The sequence below is a fragment of the Myotis brandtii genome, unplaced genomic scaffold, assembly GCF_000412655.1.
Source record: "Myotis brandtii unplaced genomic scaffold, ASM41265v1 scaffold441, whole genome shotgun sequence".
NCBI classification, from domain to species: Eukaryota; Metazoa; Chordata; class Mammalia; order Chiroptera; family Vespertilionidae; genus Myotis; species Myotis brandtii.
Genome location: NW_005366873.1, coordinates 2,021,208 through 2,043,817, shown reverse-complemented (window position 1 = coordinate 2,043,817; position 22,610 = coordinate 2,021,208). Strand labels below are relative to the sequence as shown.

At 49.7% G+C, this 22,610-nt stretch overlaps 1 protein-coding gene across 10 annotated transcripts in view; it reads right to left on the bottom strand.

Moving 5' to 3' along the window:
• The window catches only part of NRAP (nebulin-related anchoring protein), a 64,406-nt gene that overhangs the window by 12,868 nt on the left and 28,928 nt on the right, over positions 1-22,610 (bottom strand). For all 10 annotated transcript variants that reach the window (XM_014546361.1, XM_014546367.1, XM_014546363.1 and 7 more), the window contains 15 exons: positions 22,342-22,440; positions 21,113-21,217; positions 19,919-20,026; positions 18,019-18,330; positions 16,779-16,883; positions 14,004-14,102; positions 12,062-12,166; positions 11,238-11,345; positions 10,596-10,709; positions 8,803-9,000; positions 7,431-7,535; positions 5,848-5,946; positions 3,872-3,976; positions 3,392-3,499; positions 2,216-2,527 (listed from right to left, as the gene is read on the bottom strand). In XM_014546361.1, coding sequence (XP_014401847.1) covers positions 2,216-2,527; positions 3,392-3,499; positions 3,872-3,976; positions 5,848-5,946; positions 7,431-7,535; positions 8,803-9,000; positions 10,596-10,709; positions 11,238-11,345; positions 12,062-12,166; positions 14,004-14,102; positions 16,779-16,883; positions 18,019-18,330; positions 19,919-20,026; positions 21,113-21,217; positions 22,342-22,440 — 2,082 coding nt within the window. The remainder of the gene's footprint in view (positions 1-2,215; positions 2,528-3,391; positions 3,500-3,871; positions 3,977-5,847; positions 5,947-7,430; positions 7,536-8,802; positions 9,001-10,595; positions 10,710-11,237; positions 11,346-12,061; positions 12,167-14,003; positions 14,103-16,778; positions 16,884-18,018; positions 18,331-19,918; positions 20,027-21,112; positions 21,218-22,341; positions 22,441-22,610) is intronic.

The following is a 22,610-nucleotide window of genomic DNA, read 5'->3' as shown; positions in this document are numbered from 1 at the left end:
TATAAGGTGTGCATTGCTTTAGACTCCTCTCGTTCTGTTCACACACCATCCTGCAAAGGAGGGGTTCTTATTTCCACCTACAGGACTACTTCGATGTTCAAACGATTGTTCAGAGTCTCAGAAGTGCCACCAGCTGCTGTCCTCTGGGCATGCCACACCTGGGGCCCTTGAGAGAACCCTCAGGAGCTAGAGCACCTGGGTTTCCTAATCCGGCCACCTGGGGGAGCTGGAGAGCACTGAGCCGGAGTCAGGAGACAAGTGCCCAGCTTTACCTGGTTTTACCTCTTACTGGCTACGCTACATGGTCTTGAACGAGTCATTTCCCCGCCAGTTTGTGACCCTGGGCAAGCTGCTCCACACTCAGCCTGAGGGTGAACAGCGCAACCCTGTAGTTCCAGGAAATTGTAATAATAACTGGAACATCATTCGTTGATTCAATCCTTGTATCATCATTAATCATCAATCATGTGCTCAGAATAATGTGCCTGTGCCATAAGCAAACTAAGAAAGTCGTTGCCTGAGGGCGACCAGAATTGGGAGGCCTGGTGTAGGGAACGTCATCAGAACAGCTCATTCTTACTGGTGTTTTCCATGGACCAGGCACCGTGCTGTGTGCCTCATACAGACCAGTTCTCAACTGAGAACTGGCTTCTCCCCCGGGTGCACTGCTGTCCCCCAGGTACATCTGGCAATATTTTAAGACATACTTGAGTGTCACACTGGGGGACAGTGGGTGCTATTGGTATCTATTGGGTAGAAGCCTGGATGCTGCCAGGACGGCCCCCACGACAAGGAATTCTCCAGCCCCAAATGTCAGAGGTGCCAGAGTTGAGAAACCCCGACATGGATGATGAGGGTGGATGTGACAAGAGTCCCGTGGGCTGTGCTCTGAAATGAGAGCGCCTCCCTCCTGGGCCTAGAGAGCCAATGCGTGCACAGCCCGTATGTGCTGACCACACGTTACCATCGTTGCCATGTCCCCGCCGAGGACCCGAGGCTTGGAGGGGGCCTGGGACTGGAGCTGACCTGGGCGGGGCTGGTGCTACCTACCAGACTGCTTGGTGCCCTTGCCTGGGAGAGGACCTCCTCTTTCTGGGCCTCAGTGTCTGCTCTGAGCTGTCGGAACCATGACTCCCCGCAGGGAGCTCCCTCCGGAAGGGCAGGATGGTACCAAGTGTGGGCTCCGGAGCCAGCCCTGCCTTGACACTTCCCAGGTGACCTCATCTTAAACACAGGGGTAAGAGCCTGGCTGGTGTGGCTCAGTGGTTGGGCGTTGACCCAGGAACCAAGAGGTGGATTGTTCGATTCCCAGCCAGGGCACATGCCCAGGTTGCAGGCTCCATCCCCAGTAGAGGGCCTACAGCAGGCAGCCGATGGATAATGTTCCTCTTTCATTGATGTTTCTATCTGTGTCTCTCACCCTTTCTCTCTCTCTCAAAAATCAATAAAAATATATATAAAAAATAACATGAAACATGAGTAACAACGGGCCCTACTTCCCAGCACCGTAGGGAGGGTGACAGTAACGGCGATCAGTCAGTCAGTGTCAGCTGTGAGACATGACTTTTCTATCATCACCATCACCTCTGCCATTAATGACAGAGCCCCTCTTCTCTCTCGGACCCTGCGACGTCCTCCCCACTCACCCTCACGCTTCACTCTGGCCTCAAATATGCTGAGGCTGCTCCTGCTCTGGGCTCGGCCTTTGAATTTGCTGTTCTGTTTGCTGGAGAGCTCCATTCCCTTCCAGCATCTCTTTGCTCTTTGCGCGAATGCCACCTTTTCCATGACCCCATCTTCCATTGCACGTGTGTATGTACACATGCACACAATCACGCCCTCCTACCCCAATTCCCAGCTTTGTTTGTCTCCACAGCAGGCGTCGCACTAAATATTCGACTTATCCTATTTTATCTCGCTCCCAAATCATGGAAGCTCCAAGAGCACAGGAATTTTTTTGGCTTTTTTTTGTTGTTGGCTGCTGTAGTCCCAGCACCTAGAATAACACCCAATATATAGTAGGTGCTCAATAAGTATTTGTTGAATGACAGATTGACTAACTCCAACCCAGATAACACAGACTGAGCAAGTCGTTGTTGGGCATAGGGAGGAGTGTCTGACAGGCTAAGGAAGGAGCAGAGATTGTAAGTTATACCCAGGCTTGGTGGTAGGAGGAGGGTCAGGAGCTGGTGTCTGACCCACCAGGTGCCCCTACCTCACTCTGCAGGGCGTGAGCTTTCTTGGCCCAGGCCATCTTCAGGTCCTCAGGCAGCGCTGTGAACTCGTGGCACTGTGTCCTGTAGTCGTGGTCGCTGGCCAGGGCCTGGGCCTTCCTGGCGTGGACCAGGTGCACCATGTCCTTGGGCAGGTGGTACTGTGCTTGGCTGCCCACTGCCTGCCTCCTGTACTGGAGCTCGCTCTGCAGCTGGCCCACCCGCCGGCAGTGCCGGAGCCGGGGGTCGTCGCTGACACTCCGCGCCCCGATCAGCCTCCCTCGCTCCTTCACAAAGTCATGTCTGTAGAGAAACTGGAAGAGAAGGCCCGCGGGTCAGGGGCTGGCATACCACCTGCTGAAATCCCACCTGCATGTTCTCACCGCAGACCCTAGAAAAGTCGCCTGTTCTGACAGTAGGAAGTGATGATTATAAGAAAAGCCACAGTGAGGCCAGCCTGGGAGCATGCTTCCTGCCTGGGGGACCAACAATTAAAACATCTCCCCATCCTTCCTTTCTAATTACAGCCAGGTCCTCGGGACCAAAGCGAGGGCCCCACTCCCCACACTGCCCGCGTGTCCTGTGGCCAAGAGGAATTCATCAAAAAGGGTTAAAAATAAATGTATCCTTTTGCACTTGGCAAAACGTGAAACCCAAAAGACAGGACCCGTTTATTTGAAGTCCACATTTTCTGTGACTTGTTTGTGTGGAAGAGAAAGTCACCTTCATGTCCCAACGCGATGGACGCCATCAACAGAGCAGCTGCACACAGCCAGCAAATCCTAACACACAGCCGGCGTGTGGAACTGCAGAGAGCCCGGAGCGAGACGTGCTCGGGCTCAGTACAATTTCTCTGGCGCATTTTCTCTCTAATTCTGGGTGGATTGAGAAAGCAGGCAGCTCCCCGGGTCCAGAGGGACGGTGGCCTCACAATTAGAAATAAACCGTCATCTCCTTCCTGCCTGAGACCTTTGTCTGAATTTAGCTTCTGATTAACAAAAGCTCGCTTCCCCTCCCTCCGTCAGAGAATCTCATTCGTAACTAATATATTCTGCAGGTGACATCCTGTCTCACACGGCGAGAGATTTGCTTTAATTCAGGAAAATCAGCTGCAGACCTGGTTTTACATGAAGTTAACAGAAATTAGGCGAGACGGAAGGTCATATCATTCCACTCACATCACTGGCGATATCTCCAGAGACCCGAGCAGCCTGGAAGGGGAGCGCGTCTATTGTCAGCCTGTAGCCCTGAGCGCGGAGATTATGCCAAGCCTCCCTGTATTTTGCCTACAATGGAAACACATGTAGATTTTCTTTAAAAAAAAATTACATGAATCAATGAACAAAGGCTACCCCTTTCATTCTGTAGCACCGTGTCCCAGAATCCATTTCTGACAAGCGAAAGCTTTCTGTTTTGCAAAGAAAATCTCATCAGCACACCTGCTGTCACTGTCGTGGGCTCTGACACGTTATGAACGCAACACATTTGTGAAAAGGTCTATTTAACATGCGCATTGAAGGGCAACGTGTGTGTGTGTGTGTGTGTGTGTGTGTGTGTTTTCAAGTTCCTGTGAACGCCAGAAGGGTCGCTGTTAGGTCACGTCAGAGACATACGTGGCTTTGGCGTGTGCTTGAACTTCAGCAACAAGAAAGGCTTACGTCACTCAGGTTGGCCGCATTTGTTTTCGCTTGGACGAACTCGGGCAGCCCCAGGGTCATTGTGTACTGGTGTCTCGCATCCTCCCCGGCTGCTTTGTAGAGGCGCTGGGCAAAGAGAAAGGAAGGAAAAGCAAGAAAAGCAAGAAGATCAGCGCTGTGCATGTCTGCAGGCCTGGAGGTCCCTCCCTCGCTCGCAGTCGGGAAACACATCTGTGAAAGGCCATTCGCTGTGCCGTGGGTGCACCGTCAGCCTTGGGCAAGATGTTTCTTTCGACGAAGGCTTTTTGCATGAGTCAAGTTGAGTGATATAAAATGTATAGTAAGAAACTGCAAGTTGCTTTTGATAGGTAGGGCTCAGGACGTGATACCCCCTAACAAGCGGAAGGGATGTGAGAAGTGCAGGTGCTACAAGGATACTCTCTGGCTCCCCCCTGAGGCAGGTCACGAGCCCCTCCAGTGAGGGTGGCCTCCCTACACCTGAGGAAACAGCATCCTTATCTCCGAAGACAAAGGGACGCCGCAGGACGCAGAGAGGAGCTGAGCAAACAGACCTTGCTGAATGTCCCCCACTTTCCTACACTTAGTGGATACCCTTCGTCCTGTCACATTTTCCCACGACTTTTCACTTTTCATCAAACCCAGCGTAATAACGCTCGGGCTTAACCAGGTCTTCGTTTCCTTACAAAGGCTTCCCTACCACCTGAAATTCATATTAAATAAACGTTTATGCTTTTCTCTTGTTAATCTGTCTTTTGTCACAGAGCCCTGGCCCAGACCCTCAGAAGGGAAAGAAAAAGGTGTGTTTTTTTCCTCCCCTACACTTCACTCAATAATAGTCTGAGGAAAGAAAAACCATTTAGGAAGTCTATCTCAAGGTTCTTCCCATATAAACTTTTCCCTCAAGGACTCAGTGTAAAGACAACACGAAGACGTGGGAAGTGTAGGAGAAACGCTACGATGTGTAAGGGAAGTTCCCAAACCCTAGTCTGTGTTCTTTACTAAAACCGCAGATCCTTCCACAGGGGCAGCCACCCCAGGGCCAGCCTGAGGGGTCTCAGCCAGGGCAAAAGCATTTATTCACGTGATGAGAAATGGGTCTGTGGTGACTGAGTTCTTTGATGCCATAACAGGTTTTGTTACCCCACAGCATCCAGCTCACCACTCAAACAAGAAAGGTTCAACAGGAATTTAAAACTTACAACTCATGAAAGAAGCCCTTTGGACGTACTTATCCCAAGTGAGAGTGGGAACTAATAGTAGAAATAGCCAAATCTCAACCGACTTCTAAGAGTTAGAGTCAGGGGGAGAATCTTAAAAACTAAAGATGATGCAAAATTTAATTCTCTGCCAAGTTCACTTTCTATTTCAAGCTTGTCCGGCAGCCACTAAGAAGAAACAGAATTGAAAAGATGGTTTAACATGAGATTCCTTTCCTTGGTTCCCCCTCCGATAGATGTATTAAAGTGTAAATTGGGTAAAGGATGAGTGAGAAGACACGACGAGGTAGAAATTCGAGAAGTCTGACAAACAACATACTCTAGGACTATCCTTGGCTCACCACAAATCCCCCCATGACAACCATCAGAATGGCGCTACAGAAGTGGTTAGCCAATATTTGCTGAGACAGAACAAATGAATGGCACACCAGCACGTCTCAAAGGTTAATGCGCAGTCAGTGGGTCTGGGGTGGGGCCTGAGGCTCAGCATTCCTAACAAGCTCCCAGGAGATGCAGATGCTGCTTGCTGGTCTGTGATTGTACTTGGATGAGATGACAGACAACCAGATTTCCACCTGGGCCTCCTCTCCTTCGGGGAAATATTTAAGCTCTGTATAATGGCGTTCTCTTCTCCTAAACCTCCATGCAAGCACCCAGGCTTTCCACCACCTCCCCAAACCCACACACAGTCACACATATTTTTAACAATCTAGCAGTTTCTCCAAAGCCCGTTCCAAAGCCATCAGGGGGAGACTTTACCTCGTTCGTAATCTGGTTGCTGAGTTTTGCTTGAAGGAGGCTGGGGGTGTCGGTCACAGCTGTGTACTTGAATGACTGGGGATGCTGACGGTATTTGCTCTGAATTCACACACGAGAAGGAATAAGAAGACGTGGTAAGATATAGAACCAGCTCTTGAAACACTAGTGATAAAACCTCTTTTTGCAAAGGCTGGTAGTCTGTCAGCTGGAATCTAGTCTGTCATTTGCTCTTATGGCCTCAGAATTCAATGGGATGGAGGAGCAGAGAGGAGCATAGGACAGACCGAATCAGACACTTAACCAGTGGGAAAGGGAGAGCTAGCCCTTTGCTATGAATGTGAATGTGACTATTGAAATTCCAGTTCTGCTCCCAACCTTTGCTCGTTATAAATCCAGGGCTCCTCAGCGTTGGGAACATACCAGAAACACCTGTACATATGCCTGCACCCACCCCAGATCAGGATTCAGTAAATCGGCAGTGGACCCAAGGCTCTGGACCCAATGAGAATTCCAATGCACCACAAGGTTTAGAAACCACTTGTTTTGGAGATTTCATTGGAAAAGAAAAGCACAAAGTTAAATCTAAACTTTGGCCAATTCCGCTGGTGTAAGTAAGCCATAAACCCATCTAATACTACCCAAGCTGGCCACTGACCACCCTTCACTTCCAGAGCCTTCCATTATGCCCTCCTGTCCTTGATCTACCATGAATAGAAGTCCCAAAGCCCTTTCAAGGGCGAGCAAGATTCCTCAGGATTCAAGGAGCTTAGAATTCTAAACTTCTATAATTCTACCAAGAAACTATGACCCAGCTTAGAGCAACCATTTCATGTACAGCCACCAGAGAAGCACCGAGCTTAGATGAGTCCCAATCCTAACAAAAACTAAACAAAGGTCATAACAGTATCCCCATTTGGCTGATTAAAATGTTGAGGGTCAGAGAGGTTAGGTGACTGGCTTGACGTCACACAGCAAATGAGTGGAATTTTAGCCTCCAGCTGTTGGTCTCTAAAGCCTACCCTGTTTACACTGCACCACATCGACAATCTCCAAAAGGACACAGGGAGATACATCTAATGAGTCAGTGAAGTGTGAATAATTCTTTTATGTTCACAACAAAACTGACTCGCTATCTGCAAAGCCGTCTTAAATGGCATTTGGTCTGAATGGAGAATCCGGTGCAAAGAAGAGAAGCCGGGCAAGAGGTTAGCGGCTAGTCACCAATGTTAATAGTGGGACATATAACTCACTTTCACAGTAACAACAAACAGATGGTACCCAGCCGGCATGGCTCAGTAGCTGAGCATCGACCTATGAACCAGGAGGTCACAGTTCAATTCCCAGTTAGGTCACATGCCCAGGTTGTGGGCTCAATCCCCATTGTGAGACACCCAGGAGACAGCCAATCAATGATTCTCTCTCATCACTGATATCTCTCTCTCTCTCTCTCTCTCTCTCTCTCTCGTCACCTCTGAATTCAATAAAAATATATTTAAAAACAAAACAAAAAACACCCGATGGCTATGCAACAACCTCTGCTGTAGAAATATACTGACAGCCCTCACCCCTCCAGTCCCAGTTACCTCACTGATGAGTTCAGACGCTCTTTTTCTTCCTTCGATCTCTAACGTGCCTGGAATGACACAGGCCACCCCTCGCATGAAGTTCAAGTCCGACCGGTACTCATTCTACAAAAAACAACACTAGGAATCAGAAGAGCCAAACTTGCAGAACAAAGGAGCAGAGAGAAGCCAGAGGACCCGGGACAGGACAGCGCCGTGGCTGGTACCCAGGGCCAAGCCGGTCTCTCCAGATGTCTCATACTCAGCCAACAGCTTAGTAAATGCTCATTAGGAAAATAAACGCTGGGGCGGATGGTGGTTAGAAAGTCAGTTGTCTTGGGGCAAACGTGGAAATGGTCTGACAGGTCTTCTAAAACAAAACCCAGCGGCAGCGGGTGGCACGAATGAATCAACGGTTAAGAAAGAACTAATGAATGAATCCAGAAGAATGTCGCAAAGGCCTGCCTGAGTCTGCTGAGTAAGGCACATGTGGGTACCTCAGTGATGTGGGCTGACACTTTAAAGGGCCCCCAAGTTCACTCCCCGTCAGCCACCTAGGTCCCGCTGGGCGCGCTGCCTTCAAATCGCTATCAGGAGGAGAGGTGGGGCCAGCGAGGGCTGTGCTCAAGTGACAAAGGGCCCGCGAGCTGAGCCTGGCAGCTCCCTGTCCCTACAGCTGCTCTGCGGTTCCTGACAGCTTCTGTCATTCAGTAAACGCCGCACAGGGTCATAAAATCTGAGCAGACGACAGATACCCAGATCTGAGTGCCGCTGGGCTGGCAGGCCCAGCCACACCAGGAAGCCGGGCTGGAGCCGCTTCCTTTCTGACACAGGCCAGTTAACGCAAATCTCACTGCACGAGAGCCCAGCAAGCTAGGGAGGCGGCTGAGCACCAAATGGGCTGCTGAGACGTCCTGTATCTCCTTGGGAGGGAGGAGATCCCCTCCCCGCCGGGCCTGCCTGCTTCAGAAAACAGAGGCGCGAGCCAGGAATGCACTTCCAGGCTCAGTTCCCCTTCTCGTGTACAGCCACGTGACCTTGGGCAGGCTGCCCAACTCCTTCCAGCCTCACTCTTATTTCTCGGTAAAATGGGACCAAGACTATTAGTACAGGGTCATTTTGAGGTTTAAATGAGATAATGCATGAAAACGCCAGGCTCGGAATTCAGCAGAAATACTCCATAAATGGTTGTTGTTATTAGATCTGTGCAGCTGTGCTTTCTATGAAGAGCTAGGTAGGAACATGGGCGGAGGGGGGTTTTAAAAGAAACCCCAGGTTTTGGGTATCCCTTCTCGGGAGGCCCCCACTGAGCCAAAGGGAGCTGCCAGGTCAGTGCCTTGTGGGCAAATCGGAGAGGAAAGAGCCCTGGGAGAGAGAGGCCAGGTCTCCTTACCTCGCTCTGCAACTTGTGAGCTCTCTTGGCACAGCTGAGCCTCAGGTCCTCCGCCAAGGATGTGTACTGGGGGAGCGGGTGTCTGTAGTCCTGGTCGCTGGCCAGGCTCTGAGCCTTCTTGGCATGCACCAGGGTGACCATGTCCAACGGCAGATGGAACTGCGCCTTTGAGCGTTCAAAGCCTTTCTTGTAATTCACCTAGAGGGGCAGACAGATCAACGGCAGCTATTTCAAAGCCACCATTCGCCTCAGGGGCATCAGGGACAGCGACTGCCATGCCACTGTCCCAGGGAAGTCTGGGGGAGGTTCTTGGCAGGGACGGGGTTCCTTGCTTTGGGGACTGGCTTAATACACAGAACTAATCTCCAGGTCCTAACGCTCAAGACGGGCTCTTTCCATTTTCCCGAGGCAAAAAGATGCATGGCTACCCGAGCCCTCCCACCACAGGTTCTTCCCTTCACCTTCTCAAGTTCAGGTTCTAGACACCAAGGAGCTTCCTCTCAAGCTAGCTTATGAAGAGCTTTTTCAAAGCATCAGATGCCCTCCCAGGAACTCTGGGAGCCAGATGTAGTGGGTGGCCACCTAGGAAGCCAGTTTGGAGGGGTGGGTATTTCCAAGGGCCCAACCCACATCCCGGGAGAGAAAGGGAGGGGCCTGTTGGCAGACCACAAGCTCCACCGAGTCCCGGGAGGAGCTGTCTGCAGGTCTGTGAAGCTCACTCCAGGCTTCTTGGGAGTCAGATGCGTAATCACCACCTCTTAGTTGCAGCCACTCGTGCCTAACCCCCAGTCCCACCTCCGCAAATCCTCCCCTCACCCCTACCATAAAGCCAAGGACAATTCATGTCCAACCCCATACTCTTAGGTCAGCACCCCACGACAGAACGGGGAAAACAATGTTAGAAATGGGGACACTGAGGCAGAGAACACAAGAAGTTGTGGAAAGAGTATAAGATGCGGAGCTGGCTCCACATCCTGGCTCTGCCCCTTTCCAGCTGATCTTGGGCAAGGGGCTGAGCCACCCACAGTGTAGGTCTCCTTATCAGTCACCCACCCAGGATGAATAAACAGATGACGTTCCCAGAGAGAGGCTGATGGTTAAATGAGACATTGCAGGTAAAAGTGTTTGGTCCTCTGTAACATGCTGCCACATATCAGATTTCATCACTACTACTAGCCAAGTCCCACATATACTAATATGTGCCAGGGGACAGGGAACACACATGTGCCAGCATCCAGAGGGGTGAAGTCAAGGGTTGTAATCTGAGATGCCTCCAGGAGCCAGACAGGCAGCAAAAAAGGAGTGAAGGAGGAAGTGGGGGACGAGGGGGCGAGGGGGTAGGGCTGCATGACCAGGAAGGCACAGGTCCCTCTAAATGCAGCTCTCCGTAATCAATGGCACCTGTAGCTTTGCAGACTCCAGAGCCGCCTTCTGGCCAGAAGCCTAAAACTTTTATGTGAAAGTTCCTGTTTTTAAAGGCTTGCAATGAATTCACTGCAGACCCAACAAAACGCTTCTGCAATCCAAATCCAGACTTCAGGTCTCTTTTAGAGGCCGTTGGGCAAAAATCATAGAACTCCCAGCCTGGAAGGAGTAAGGGGTCAGCTAGCCCAACCTCTCACTTGACGGAGGAAGAAGCTAAAACCCAGAGGGGCCAAGGGACCTGACCATGCCTCAGAGACAGTCAGGACTGAGCCAGTCCCCGCAACCAGAGGACGATCAACATTAGCCAGCGGTGCATGGAGGGGGGTGGGGTGGGGGGGACGGCTCTGTGGCATTTTTCTCCCACTCACTTCACTCTGCAGCGAGCTGGCGTACACTGAATGCGCAAGGCTGATATCGTCTTCCAAGCTCCGGGAGCCGAGCATCTGCCCTTTCATTTTCTCAAATGCCTCTTTGTATTTGTACTAAAGGGAAAGAGAACAGGAGAGAGTAACAGCTCGGGGACAAGGGACACGGAATGGAAGAGGTGGGCATTGGGCGAAAATGTTTTGTTCTTTTGACAGTGACTGGGTGAGTTAAAAGAAACGCGTGGGAGTCGTCAAAGGGCCCGTTCTTTCATATGCAAGACTCCCAATGACTAAAGGGCTGGGATGTGACATGGCAGGATGAGTGAGCGCTCGGGCGGCCCACGCTGGAAGAAGGTGGGTGCATTGTTAGCAGTCTCCGCACAGGGACCTGCTTTAGGAAAACGCTGGGCGGAGGGTGCATTTCATCTGCCCAGGGTCCATGTTTACAAAGCATCTGGCTTTGTACCCCAGCCAGGGCATTTTTTTGTTGTCAGGTACGTTCTTTCTCATTGGTTGTTATCTGATTGCCCTACCACAGTCTGTTGGGAGAGGAGAGGATATTATCCACAGGCTGGGGTCAGGGGCAGAAGGCAGCCACATCGGTTAGTATTAAACGCTGTCACGGTAACGGAGATGGATGCTCACATCGCTGATGATTTCACCGGAGGCCTTCGCCGCCTGGAATGGGATGGCGTCCAGTCTCAGTTTATACCCGCCGTCTCGAAGTTTGCTCCAGGATTCCTTATACCGTGTCTGTTGGGAAGATGTGCACCAGTAGAGACCGTCGTGTGGCCTGCTGGTTTCCCAAACTCCCGTTACCAAAACGGGAATCTGGTTTGTCATGGGTTTTTCTCCCAGTTGGGAAGTCAGAGATCCCTGGGGTTTAGCACAAATCACCAAAGAGCTGGATCCTGGCTCCTGCCCACCCATGGGGGAGGGGAGGGTGCGGGGAGGGGACGGGGGTTAAAAAGCAAGAGCTTTGGAGGCAGACAGACCCAGATTTCTGTGAGCAGCAGGTCAACTGCAAGAAGGAGGCGTGAGGCTGTACGTGCGTGGCTCTTTACGTAGGATAAAGAGAACCCGGCTGTCTCCGTCAAGGAACAGGTAGGGGGGCTGACAGAGACTATGGAGGGGAAGGCCCCCGTGTCTCTCCTTGCCACAGTCGCTGGATAGACTCACCTGTATTCTGATGCCCATATACCAGTCCCACAGTGCAAATGCCCTTTGCACTAAGGCATTTCTCTTAGCCTCCTCCTTGTAAATGACCTTGACTCTCCTGCAGGACCAGCCACCTAATTCGCAGGGCCCAGTGCAAATGGGAATGCAGGGCCCCTTGTTCAAAAATACCACACATTCCAAGACAATGACAGAGCATCACACCAAGCGGGGCCCTTCTGAGCACGGGATGCTGTGTCTGCGCAGGTCCCGAGGCCCCGCAGTGAAAACCCGTGCCCCTCCACCAGCCTCACCTCGCTGATATTCATGGCATTCAGCTTGGCCAGCAGGACTTCCGGGAGGTCGGCTGTCTGCGTGTAATGATGCTTTATGTTTTCTCCTTGTTCCCTGTATAACCTCTGTGGGAGGAGAGAGGTTTCGCATTAAACCCAGAAGCCTCCCCCCACGCAGCCATCAGCCAAGTTAAACTCCAACAGACAAGGGTGAGGCAGCTGCCACCTCCCCAGAGACAGGACCACGGGCGCCCTGCCTCCGTGTGGATTTCACAGCCAGCGCGGGGACACGCGCTTCATTCCCTCCCGAGTTCTACATCCCCGCTCAGAACACGACAGGCTGAAACTGCGCTCTGGGTTAACGCTCCACTGGTAGCACACGGCTGAGACGGGTGTCAAATGACAAATGAGGTCCGGTTCACATCCGTAATTTTGTTATTAACTATAAGCTAAGAGAGGGCATCACAACTCAGGCGGCATGAGAGACGATGACTCATCCACAGGTGAGGTTTTCCCTGGATTTACATCAATCCTCATCCCTCTCCCATTGCAAGGATTCTTGTGTTCAAACTGTCTCCTGCGCTAGCTGGTTTGGCTCAGTGGATAGAGCGTCGGCCTGTGGACTGAAGGGTCTCGGGTTTAATTCCGGTCAAGGGCACATGCCTGGGTTGCAGGTTCAATCCCCAGTAGGAGCGAGCAGGAGGCAGCTGATCAATAATTCTCTCTCATCATGGATGTTTCTATCTCTCTCCCCCTCTCCCTTCCTCTCAGAAATAAATAAAATATATATATATATATTTAAAAACTGTCTCCTGGGTGGGTCTAGGGCACTATTCACCCAGAATTCTGATTTGGGCTTTGGGATATTCTGGTAGTGAGCAGGGACACATGGTGCTGGCAACAGCCACCAGAGAAAGTTTCAAAACTGGGCTTTTTTCCACGCTGAATCGTATCCGATGTGTCCAAGTTTCTGTGCATCACAGCACTGCCCCCTAGAGTTGGTTAGGGTAAGGAAGAAGCAGGTACTGTTTTCCTTCTTACAAAAAAGTTCGTGTTTCTCAGAATCCAATTTGATCCTGATGGCTGATTATCAAGATAGGATACGTTCCTAAGCCTGAACGTTTGTAAATCATCCCAGAACATATTCGGACGGGTGCTCGGGCCATTTCACAATGCCTGTCGAATAAGGCACAACCGGAATACCTGGCCCAATTGGGAAACAGGGGAGCATTCTGAAACCCCTCCCCGCAAGGCTGGTAGATTTTCCTCGGAGCAAGTTGAATGGTTTGAAGATATTTCACAGGCGTGTGTGCCCTGCACTGAGATCTGTGGACCTCTCTCAGCAGAATCAGCCAAACCGGGCGGACTCGTGTCCTCGAGTGTCTTTTTATAGCACCCCATCTTTCAATGAACCCTGAGCTGAGAGGACAAAAGGCCAGGTCTAGGCTGACGTTAAACTGGGAAGATGGGACGTGGCTTGGCAGTTTAGTCCAAGGTACATACACGAGATCCAAATCATTTCCAAAGCCTTGGGGAAATTCCAAGGGGAAGAATTCCTGTCCTTGGGCCCCCAGGAGCCCTCAGCCTGGCTTCAGTGTTCCAACTACTGAGAATTTCATCCCAAAAGTTCCAGTTCTGCAAACAATGCTTTAAAACAAAAGGAGCCGGGGGGCGGGAGGGGAAGGCCCCACCACAGACAAATCTTCCCGACATGCAAACAGGAAAAAGTGAGCCTGGGGCTGTGGGGTGGCGGAGCCCCAGTTGGCATCCTGAAAGCGTTCACACCCGCCACCCCACATCCTAATGAGGCAGCACCCCGCTAAGGTGAGCCTCAGCAAAGGACAAGACGCTCCTTCATCCCGAGAGCAACAGAAGGAGCAAGCCAAGAACCCCTCGGCTTCAATCGCAGGGTTGAAAGAGGCGCCCACTCTCAGAGTCATAATGTATATACATTATCGCTTACATCCACTGCTTGGGTGTAACTAATTCTGGCCTGGACCATCTCCGGAGTGTCTTTAATACTGGTAAACTTCAAAGCATCTGGATGCTGACGGTACTTCTTCTGTTGAGCAGAAAAAGATCAAAGCTGTGAATTTTGTGCGGCTCTTTCATGCCATTTGAAAGAGAAAAATCATAGGTTGCTTGAGATTAGAGTGAATTTGTGAACATAATTATTATTCGGCTTCCTCCATCTTTATATCCTCGGTGGCTTCAGGTTAATATTTGTTTCCATTTAAGAATAACCTCGTGTCAATTAACATTAAAGTCTATCTACCTGGCGCAAAGAAAACATCTCAAAATTAGGTTATACTGGTAAAATACTGTGGGAGACACACTTAGGAAAGGATGTCTTTTTTATAGGCTTCAAATACTGCCTCACAGTTGTTTACAGATCTTAGTTTGAGTCTCCGAGGCATGAAAAGAACATTCATAGTTACATTTATCAATGGAAGCTGTCTAATTTTCTTTCCACGAAAGGACTTGGCAGAGATGATCACAGTCAAAACCCTCGCATTTAACAGTGAGTGATCATACACTATCTAACCAATCCTGAACCCGGTTCAGTTTTAGTTAACAATGGTTAACAATAACAAGAAAAAGGATAATTGGAGTCATCATGCAGTTTGAAACAACAACAGCAACAAATTCAAATGCTGGTGAAGACCTATAAACCCAATTTTGATTCTAAAAATCGTGCTTAAATGAATTTGTCTTTCAATCAAAGCACATTCTCAAGAGACTAGAGCGGTTGCCATCTTCATGGAATTAGGAAGCGTACCTTGCCTCCAATCAAACAATTATTTTATGAGCACTCCCGTATCCTGGGTTGTCTTAAGAAGTCACAGCTCAATATCCATCCCCTGACTTTGTAAATAAAGTTTTATGGGAACACCCCATGCTCATTCATTTGCGTACTGCCCGTGGCTGCTTTCATGCTACAATGACAGAGGTGAGCTGTTGTGACAGAAACCGTGCGGCCCCATAAAGCCAAAAATATTTACTATCTGGTCCTTCACAAAAAAGGTTTGCTGACAGCTGCTTTCACTGATAGGTGGAGGTGCTTTCGTGGCTCTTCCGATGGAGCCTCACATTCCGTCTGAAAATTAAGAGGTCAACCCCATGTGACACTAACCTGGAAGCATGCCAGACTGCAGCGAGATGGTTGGGAAAAGGTGCTAAAAGATGTCCTGACTTCCTGAAGTTTGAGGACTTGTTTGAAGCATGTAAGCAACTTTGTTGAGTAAATTTGCAAAATGAGTTGGAAAATTAAGACCCTTGTGGGGTAGAAAGCTCCAGGCAGATCCCTTTGCTGCCAGACTTGGATGCTTGGAGGCATCACCGTGAAGTCTAAATGACGTGCATAATTGTCTTTATTCTTTGTGTCTTGTTATGAGGGGTCCCCTATGGAGAGCTTAGGGCCATGAATCCTCAAACCTACATGTTTGTTCCTGTAAGTTTCCCACAGGCATCCTCCTAAGATGGCCTTTTCTTCATTAGAATTTCCAAGGGCGGAACAGTCTCCACCAGGCTCTCAGGGTCTTCTGAGCCTTGAATGCTGACCAGTTTCTAAAAATTAGGCCAACCAGAGTGAGCCCGCTTTCCAAATCAGCTCCAAGACGTGTCAGGTAACTAGAATGCTCTCCTATTGGGAAATATCAGTGCTGAGTACGTGTGCTTGAAAATCCAACACAGGGGTCTGTTTTAAGTATACATTCAGTCTCCTCCTGGGACCAAAACAAGGTCCCAGGGGACTCACTGCCGAGGCTGAAGTCTTCTGGGGCTACGGCCACTCTGGTCCCCGCCCAGAAAAGTCCAGAAGGACCAGGCTACTCTGAAGGCAACTAAACAAATGCTCACTTGGTGTTCTGAATAAGACCCTCTCCAAACAGACACGAGCAGGGGTGGGTCTGGGGTGTTTGGGGGTGCACAGCCTCTCTATGAGCGTGAGCCAAGGACAGCTGCCTGGTGTGTCCAGTCGAGTAGGCCTCTACCTTCCAGCAATGTCTGGAATTATTTTTAGTTGTCACAACTGGGCAGAGGGTGCTACTGGCACCTAGTGGGTAGAGGCCAGGGATGCTGCCAAACACCCTACAAGGCCCAGGACAGTCCCCACAACAAAGATGATCAAAATGTCAACAGTGCCAAGATTGAGCAACCCTGATCTGCTCCATGAGGCTGTCTTACAATGTGAGGAAGTGCCCCTTTTCATAAAGCCGGAATGCCTTAGGGTCCAGGGAGGGTGGCCACAAGTAGACAGGAGTGAGATTTAAATAGAAGTAAGACCTCCCCCCCAACAAGAGGGAACCGTGTCACGTGTTCCACACCACGTGAATATTCAAAAGCTGTTTATACTGGCAGAAAGAAAGGGAGACAATGTGCATAAACTCACAAAAGGGCTTTCTGGGAGCAATAAACGTGTCTTTTCATCATCTCTCCCGTGTTGCTTCATTAAAAAGGTAAGTTAGTGGGGGAGCAATTGAGCTCCCGTTTGATTGTCATTATTATTCATCATATCATTTGTCACCCACTTTGTTTTTGCCAGGGCTCTATGGGCCCCTACTGGTGTGTGTTTGGTATGTGGTTTCTCTATAATTACCAGCCCTCTTGTGGGGTTGGAGGTCTTTCATGTAGCTTTCCCTTTTTCTTTGCCTTTTGAGTGGAAATGATTTTAATTTTATACAGAAATGCCACATGCCTCATGCAGCCGGGCCTGTTGCAGGCTGTCAGGAAATCTCACCTCGCTAATGAGTTCTCCTGCCTTCTTCGCCTGCTCCACATTTAATGACCCGACGGCGACCCAGCCCGCGCCTTTCATCCACTTCACATCTGCCCTGTATTGGTTCTGACAAAGGAGAAAGAAAAGAAAAGGAAAAAAAGACAGGCCATTGTTGGTATGCAGGCATTTAAAGGGCTATTAGCAACTGCCAACGTAGCCTTGGTGGCAGCTGAGTCGAATGAGATGCCACCTTTGTCTTATCCATTTCTGCACAGTCACAGGTAAGGCTCCAAAAGGTAAATTAATTTCCCCTTTAATTGCAGCCTGCCTGCTGATGGCCACTTTAGGCCCCGCCCAACACTGCTGGGGGTGGGGAGGGAGGGGCCGAATCCACCTGGTCCCTCATTAGGAACTGATGTCTACCTAGAGAAAAGGAGCGTCCTCATTGTCTGCTTCCCTCGTTTCCTTGTTTAAAATGACATGCAGGGGAGAAGAAAATGAGAATTCACAACAGAACCCAGGAGGGGAGCTATTGGAGGGAATTTCACAAGACATCCGAGGCTTCCCACGGCGCCAATTCCTTCGCACACACCTCACCTCGGTGCGGACGGTGGGGGTGGAGTTCTCATTCCCTTACTTGCCAGTGAAGGAGTAGATTTAATGGAAAGGCATTAAGTGGACACTTCCCTAAAACGGGCATATCCCCTATCAACCCTGAAACAGCTCTACCTGCAAGGATGTGTCCACACGGCACCCAGTCTACCCCGTGTAACCGCTGGCCGCCGCTGACCTGCCTTTTCAGTTCACCCCGCTTTGTGTACAAGAGCCAACCGAAGATGAAAGAAAACAGAGCCAGGTGGGGAATATAAGGAAAAGGGGGTGAGGGCTATTGATTAGTGAGCTGATCGTTCTAAAAGTTGGAATGCACATCAGAGATGCCCTCCCATAAGGAAGCCACCACTCAGAAGGTCACAAATACATCCCCCTCACCAGAGGCAATACAAAGAAACATGGAAAACGTATGCAGATCAGAATTCCAAGAAGAAAAAAGTAGCTTCATAATTTTCTGTTTAGTCCTATTGAACTTATAATGGGCATAATTTGAATAAGAGTTAAACCACTAGGAAGCTACCATGTTTCCACCTGGGGACCCAGAAGTAGGTATTTCCATAAGTATAAACTATTGTCTTGAAGGATCAGGGTAACCTGCACCAACACGACCACACACACGTACACACACATACACATACATGGAGCTTACATCACTCTGTAAACCGTAGGCCTTCTTGGCCCATTCCACCTTCATGTCCGTGGGCAGAGCTGTAAAGTGATGTGACGCCGTCTTGTAGCCTACATCCGTGGCTAAATGCTGAGCCTTGCGGGCGTGCACAAGGTGGACCATGTCTAGGGAGACGTGGCACTGGGACTTGGTGTCCTCAAATCCCTTTTTGTACTCCAGGTCGCTCTGCAGCTTGGACATTTGCAGGGAGTGGCTCATTTGCGAGTCGCCCTGGGCACCCTGGGCCCCAATGAGCTTCCCTCTGGACCTCTCGTAGTCCTCCTTGTACTTCACCTGGATGAGAAGAGGAGAGCAGGGGTGGGTCGGAATCTCCCAAAGGAAGTGTGGCCTGGCCAGTGTGGCTCAGTGGTTGAGCATCGACCCATGAATCAGAAGGTCACAGTTCGATTCCCAGTCAGGGCACATGCCTGGGTCGCAGGCTCGATCCCCAGTAGGGGGCATGCAAGAGGCAGCCAATCCATGATTCTCTCATCATTGATTTCTTTCTTCTCTCTCTCTCTCCCTCTGAAAATCAATAAAAACGTATTTTTTAAAAATAAAGGAATTGTGACATTTTAAACCACATGCATTGCCTGGCTGGTGTGGCTCAGTTCGTTGAGCATCTTTCCACGCACCAAGAGGTCACAGATTTGATTTCTGGTCAGGGCAAGTGCCCAAGTTGCAGACTAGATCCTCAGTAGGAGGCGTGCAGGAGGCAGCTGATCAATGTTTCTCTCTCACTGATGTTTCTATCTCTCTCTCCCTTATTCTCTTCCTAAAGTCAATGAAAACATGTTTAAAACAAACAAACAAAAAAAAACACAGGTGTGAAAGTTAAAACAAAGCCATACGACAGAATCCTAATAAAAAGTTTGCCTCCTTTGAACAACCTTTCATCAAACAGTGAAATAAAATATTACTGCTCATTATTCCCTTTCCACCTCAGCTACCAGAAAGCTCAGAGCCACACGATGCTCAGTTATAGAACAGTTTTCTCCCAATTTCCTGGTGAAATTCCATCTTTTCTCTATATTATTTGGCACCCCTCTTCCTGGATTTATTTTTAAGTGCCCTCTTGCTTTCCTGAAAGCCACTTTAAAATCCTTTTTGGTAACAGTGAAAACATTATAAATAAAAAGTATTCATGAAGTTAAAAAGACACAGAATGTCCAAAATGCAATTGCTGTTTGAGAAAGGAGCTCGAATTAAAAAACAGCTGGGACCCATAAATATTTAGAAGTATGGGTGCCAAAGGAAGCATATTGGTCTGAAAAAAAAAAAGGTAATAGGCCAAGAGCAATGAGAATCAGGAGAAAGAATAAGTATGGGAATGTTTTAAAAAGTGTAACAGGATACCAGTGTGTGGCACTATTTTCAACGTTGTCATTGCTGTGGCCATCAGGTGACTTGGGCTCCTCGCTCACCTCTGCCAACAGCAACAGCAGTATCAGTATCTGTCACCACTCACTGGACACTTTCTGAGCCAGGCTTGGTACACACCTGTGCCACTCCAGACCAGAGCTGGTTTGTAAAATGTTACCCTCTGATAGCATAAGGAGCTGGTATTGGAATGTAAAATGTTACCCTCTGATAGCATAAGGAGCTGGTATTGGAATGTAAAATGTTACCGTCTGATAACATAAGGAGCTGGTATTGGAATGTAAAATGTTACCCTCTGATAGCATAAGGAGCTGGTATTGGAATGTAAATCAACTGACCACCAAGCCACTGTTTAGTGCAGCTGACGTCTCTCTATATTTATGTCCATGGAATCCATATGTTACATAACATATACATGCCCTATGGAGTATGTAATGTGTATATACACATGCTGTAAACGGCAGCGTTCACGGAGACATGGACAAGTTGGAGACCGACTCACCTCGCTGGCCAGGTCCCTCTTGGCTTTGGCTGCCAGGAAGGCCAAGGAGTCAAGACGAAGCTCAAAGCCTTTTGCCTTCTGGTTTTCCCAGCTGCTCTTATACAGTTTCTAAGGGGAATCAAGAGAAAAGAGATCATCTTCACATGAGACCATTCCCATGGACTCGTTATGTAACAACCCCTCTGGGAGGCAAACATCGATCACGCCTTTCCCCCAAACCCCAAGACCTCAGAAACCCTGTAACCTGAACACAACCAGGCCTCCTTGTTACTGCCTTAACGCCTCTTGCTACACATGGCTTCAATCAAAAAGAAGCAGACATTGAATTCGAGAGGCCTTGACATGCCGAAGATGGGATAACATGACATGACCACAGTAACCTTTCTGAAAGGTGTTCTCCAGCTCGGTGCACACCCCACCTGTCCAGCCGCTGCCCCACTCTCTTCTTTCCCTGTCCCCCAGCCTCTAGTTCCTCTGCGTCTTTTCCTTTCTTCTCCCATTTCCTGTCTTGCCTCCACCTCCAGATTTCAAATTCTTTCTTCTGGAAGGCTCCCCTGCCTGCTGTGTGTGAGTCAATTTAGCCTCTGTCACTCCCTCTAATTCTTTCCTCTCCCCATTAATCAGATCATGACCCCAAAGACCTGGGAACTGAGTGGCAGAGCAAGGCCCCTCCTTAGAAGACACAGATGGGAAAGTTGGGACGATGCATACTTTTGTGTCTAAGAGCAAAGCTACCCTGTGCACAGTCCTCTGAGTGCTTTCTGTATATTAGCTCATTGCAGCCTCATGACAACCCAATGAGGAAGGGACTAGTATTACCCTCATTTTACCAACTGGACAACTGAGAGCAAAAATTTGCCCAAAGTCACACACCTAGTAACTGGCAGAGCCAAGGATCAAACCCAGGCAGTTCGGAGCAAACGTCTGAGCTCTTACTCCCTCCCCTATGACACTGCTCCTATGCTGTTTCCACTCTGACCCCAGGATAACCACTGCCTCCTACTCCTTCACATAGTCAGTGGCTCACTCCTATGAAAGGTTGTCCTCCCCATAAAACACTGGTCAGGAACAAGGTTGCTAGACAAGCTGTTTACAATGACCAGATGTATGCAACCCGAGCTGACCCACCAACATGGCTGGTCAGGTTTGGGGGTCCAGGTGCCCACACAGGGAAGCCGGACCCCCATGCTGTACCTCGCTGAGATTGGCCGCATTGGCTCGGGCCTGTAAGAAGAGGGGTTCATCTTTGCTGATGCTGTACTGGTGGAGGGACTGCTCGTTTCCTGCCTTGTAGGCCACCTGTTGGGAGAGAGAATTGGGTCAGGAGCAGGTGGGCGGATGGGCATCACTCATGGGTTCTTATGTCTGCTTGAATCTTCTGTGCCTTGCCTGGGAAGACTTTACAAAACCACCCAGACCAGACAATGGCCGGTAAGATACAGTAAATGAGGCTTAACACAGGAGAGTTACTAGGAGGAGAAGCAGTGAGGAGTTGAGAGAAGAATGTGGCTGGGGAACCAACCCCAAAATCCCTCCAAGGTTTTTGTTCTCATGCCTTTCCCTTGAGAAGACATAGACCTCCCCAAGGTGTTCTCACCTACACTGTCTGCAGCCTTAAAGTAACCCATCAGAGAGCTCAAATGAGCACAGACTCTCCACGTAGGAAAAATAAGAAGCACACTCTGCCTCCTGCACCCCCATAATCGAGCCTAATGCATTCGTAGGTCTGACACCTGGAAAGTGAGCAGCGACCAGAACGACACCATGAGTGAACATCTCCAACACTCTTGCTATTTCTCCCTCTCCTTTCCTCCCGACCAACAACTTGAGTTTCCAAAAAGTGGCTTTCTGCTGACTCATTACGTTGATAGCATCCTTTCTGGCAGGTGTACCTGGACCTTTAGGAGGGAAAGTGAGGACCGTAGCAACTACGGTACCTACTTGGTGCAGGTGCGCAACCAGTGTTGAACACTGATGTATCGATAACACGTGTGGAGTTTCACTGCTCTGCCCCCCACATGTGAGCTCAAGCGGGCATGAACTGTACACAACCCACAAGCAAATATCATTGTCCCCCACGATAAAGCTCTACTGGCTCCAGAATTATAGAGCCTCTGATGAGAGACAGAAGGAGAAAGAAAGAAGAAGGAAGGAACTAGGCAATAATGAAAGCTGAAAGGAATAAAATCAGATGGCATTGACCCCAACAACCAGGGAGAAGTGTGGTGAATGAGGCGGGGAGACCTGGGATCCAGCTCCCAGAGACAGCCTGGAAGCCTGCAGAAGGCTGGGTCCAGCCTATTTAAAGGGATGATTCTTTGTTGGTCCCTGGATCGTGCCTGGGCAGCACCTGCTGTTGTCCCCAGAGGCTCCCAGGCCCATGACACAGCAGCTTGGTGGAGAGAGGGCAGCCCGGGACTCACCCCGCTCTGCAGCTCCTGGCTCTTCTTGGCGTGCTCCATCTGGGAGCTGTCGGCCACACTGGTGAACTTCAGCTCGTCCACCCTCTGCCTGTAGTTTTTCTGTTTTCAAAGAAAAGGGACCCCATTAGGATGAGACTGTTCTCTCTCTCTCTCTCTCTCTCTCTCTCTCTCTCTCTCTCTCTGGCCCAAGCATGTCCTGGGGTTGAGGGGGATGTTCCTGCTGGTCCTGCACTTAGGGCCAGGCAGACCCGAGACTGCCTGCTCTGGTG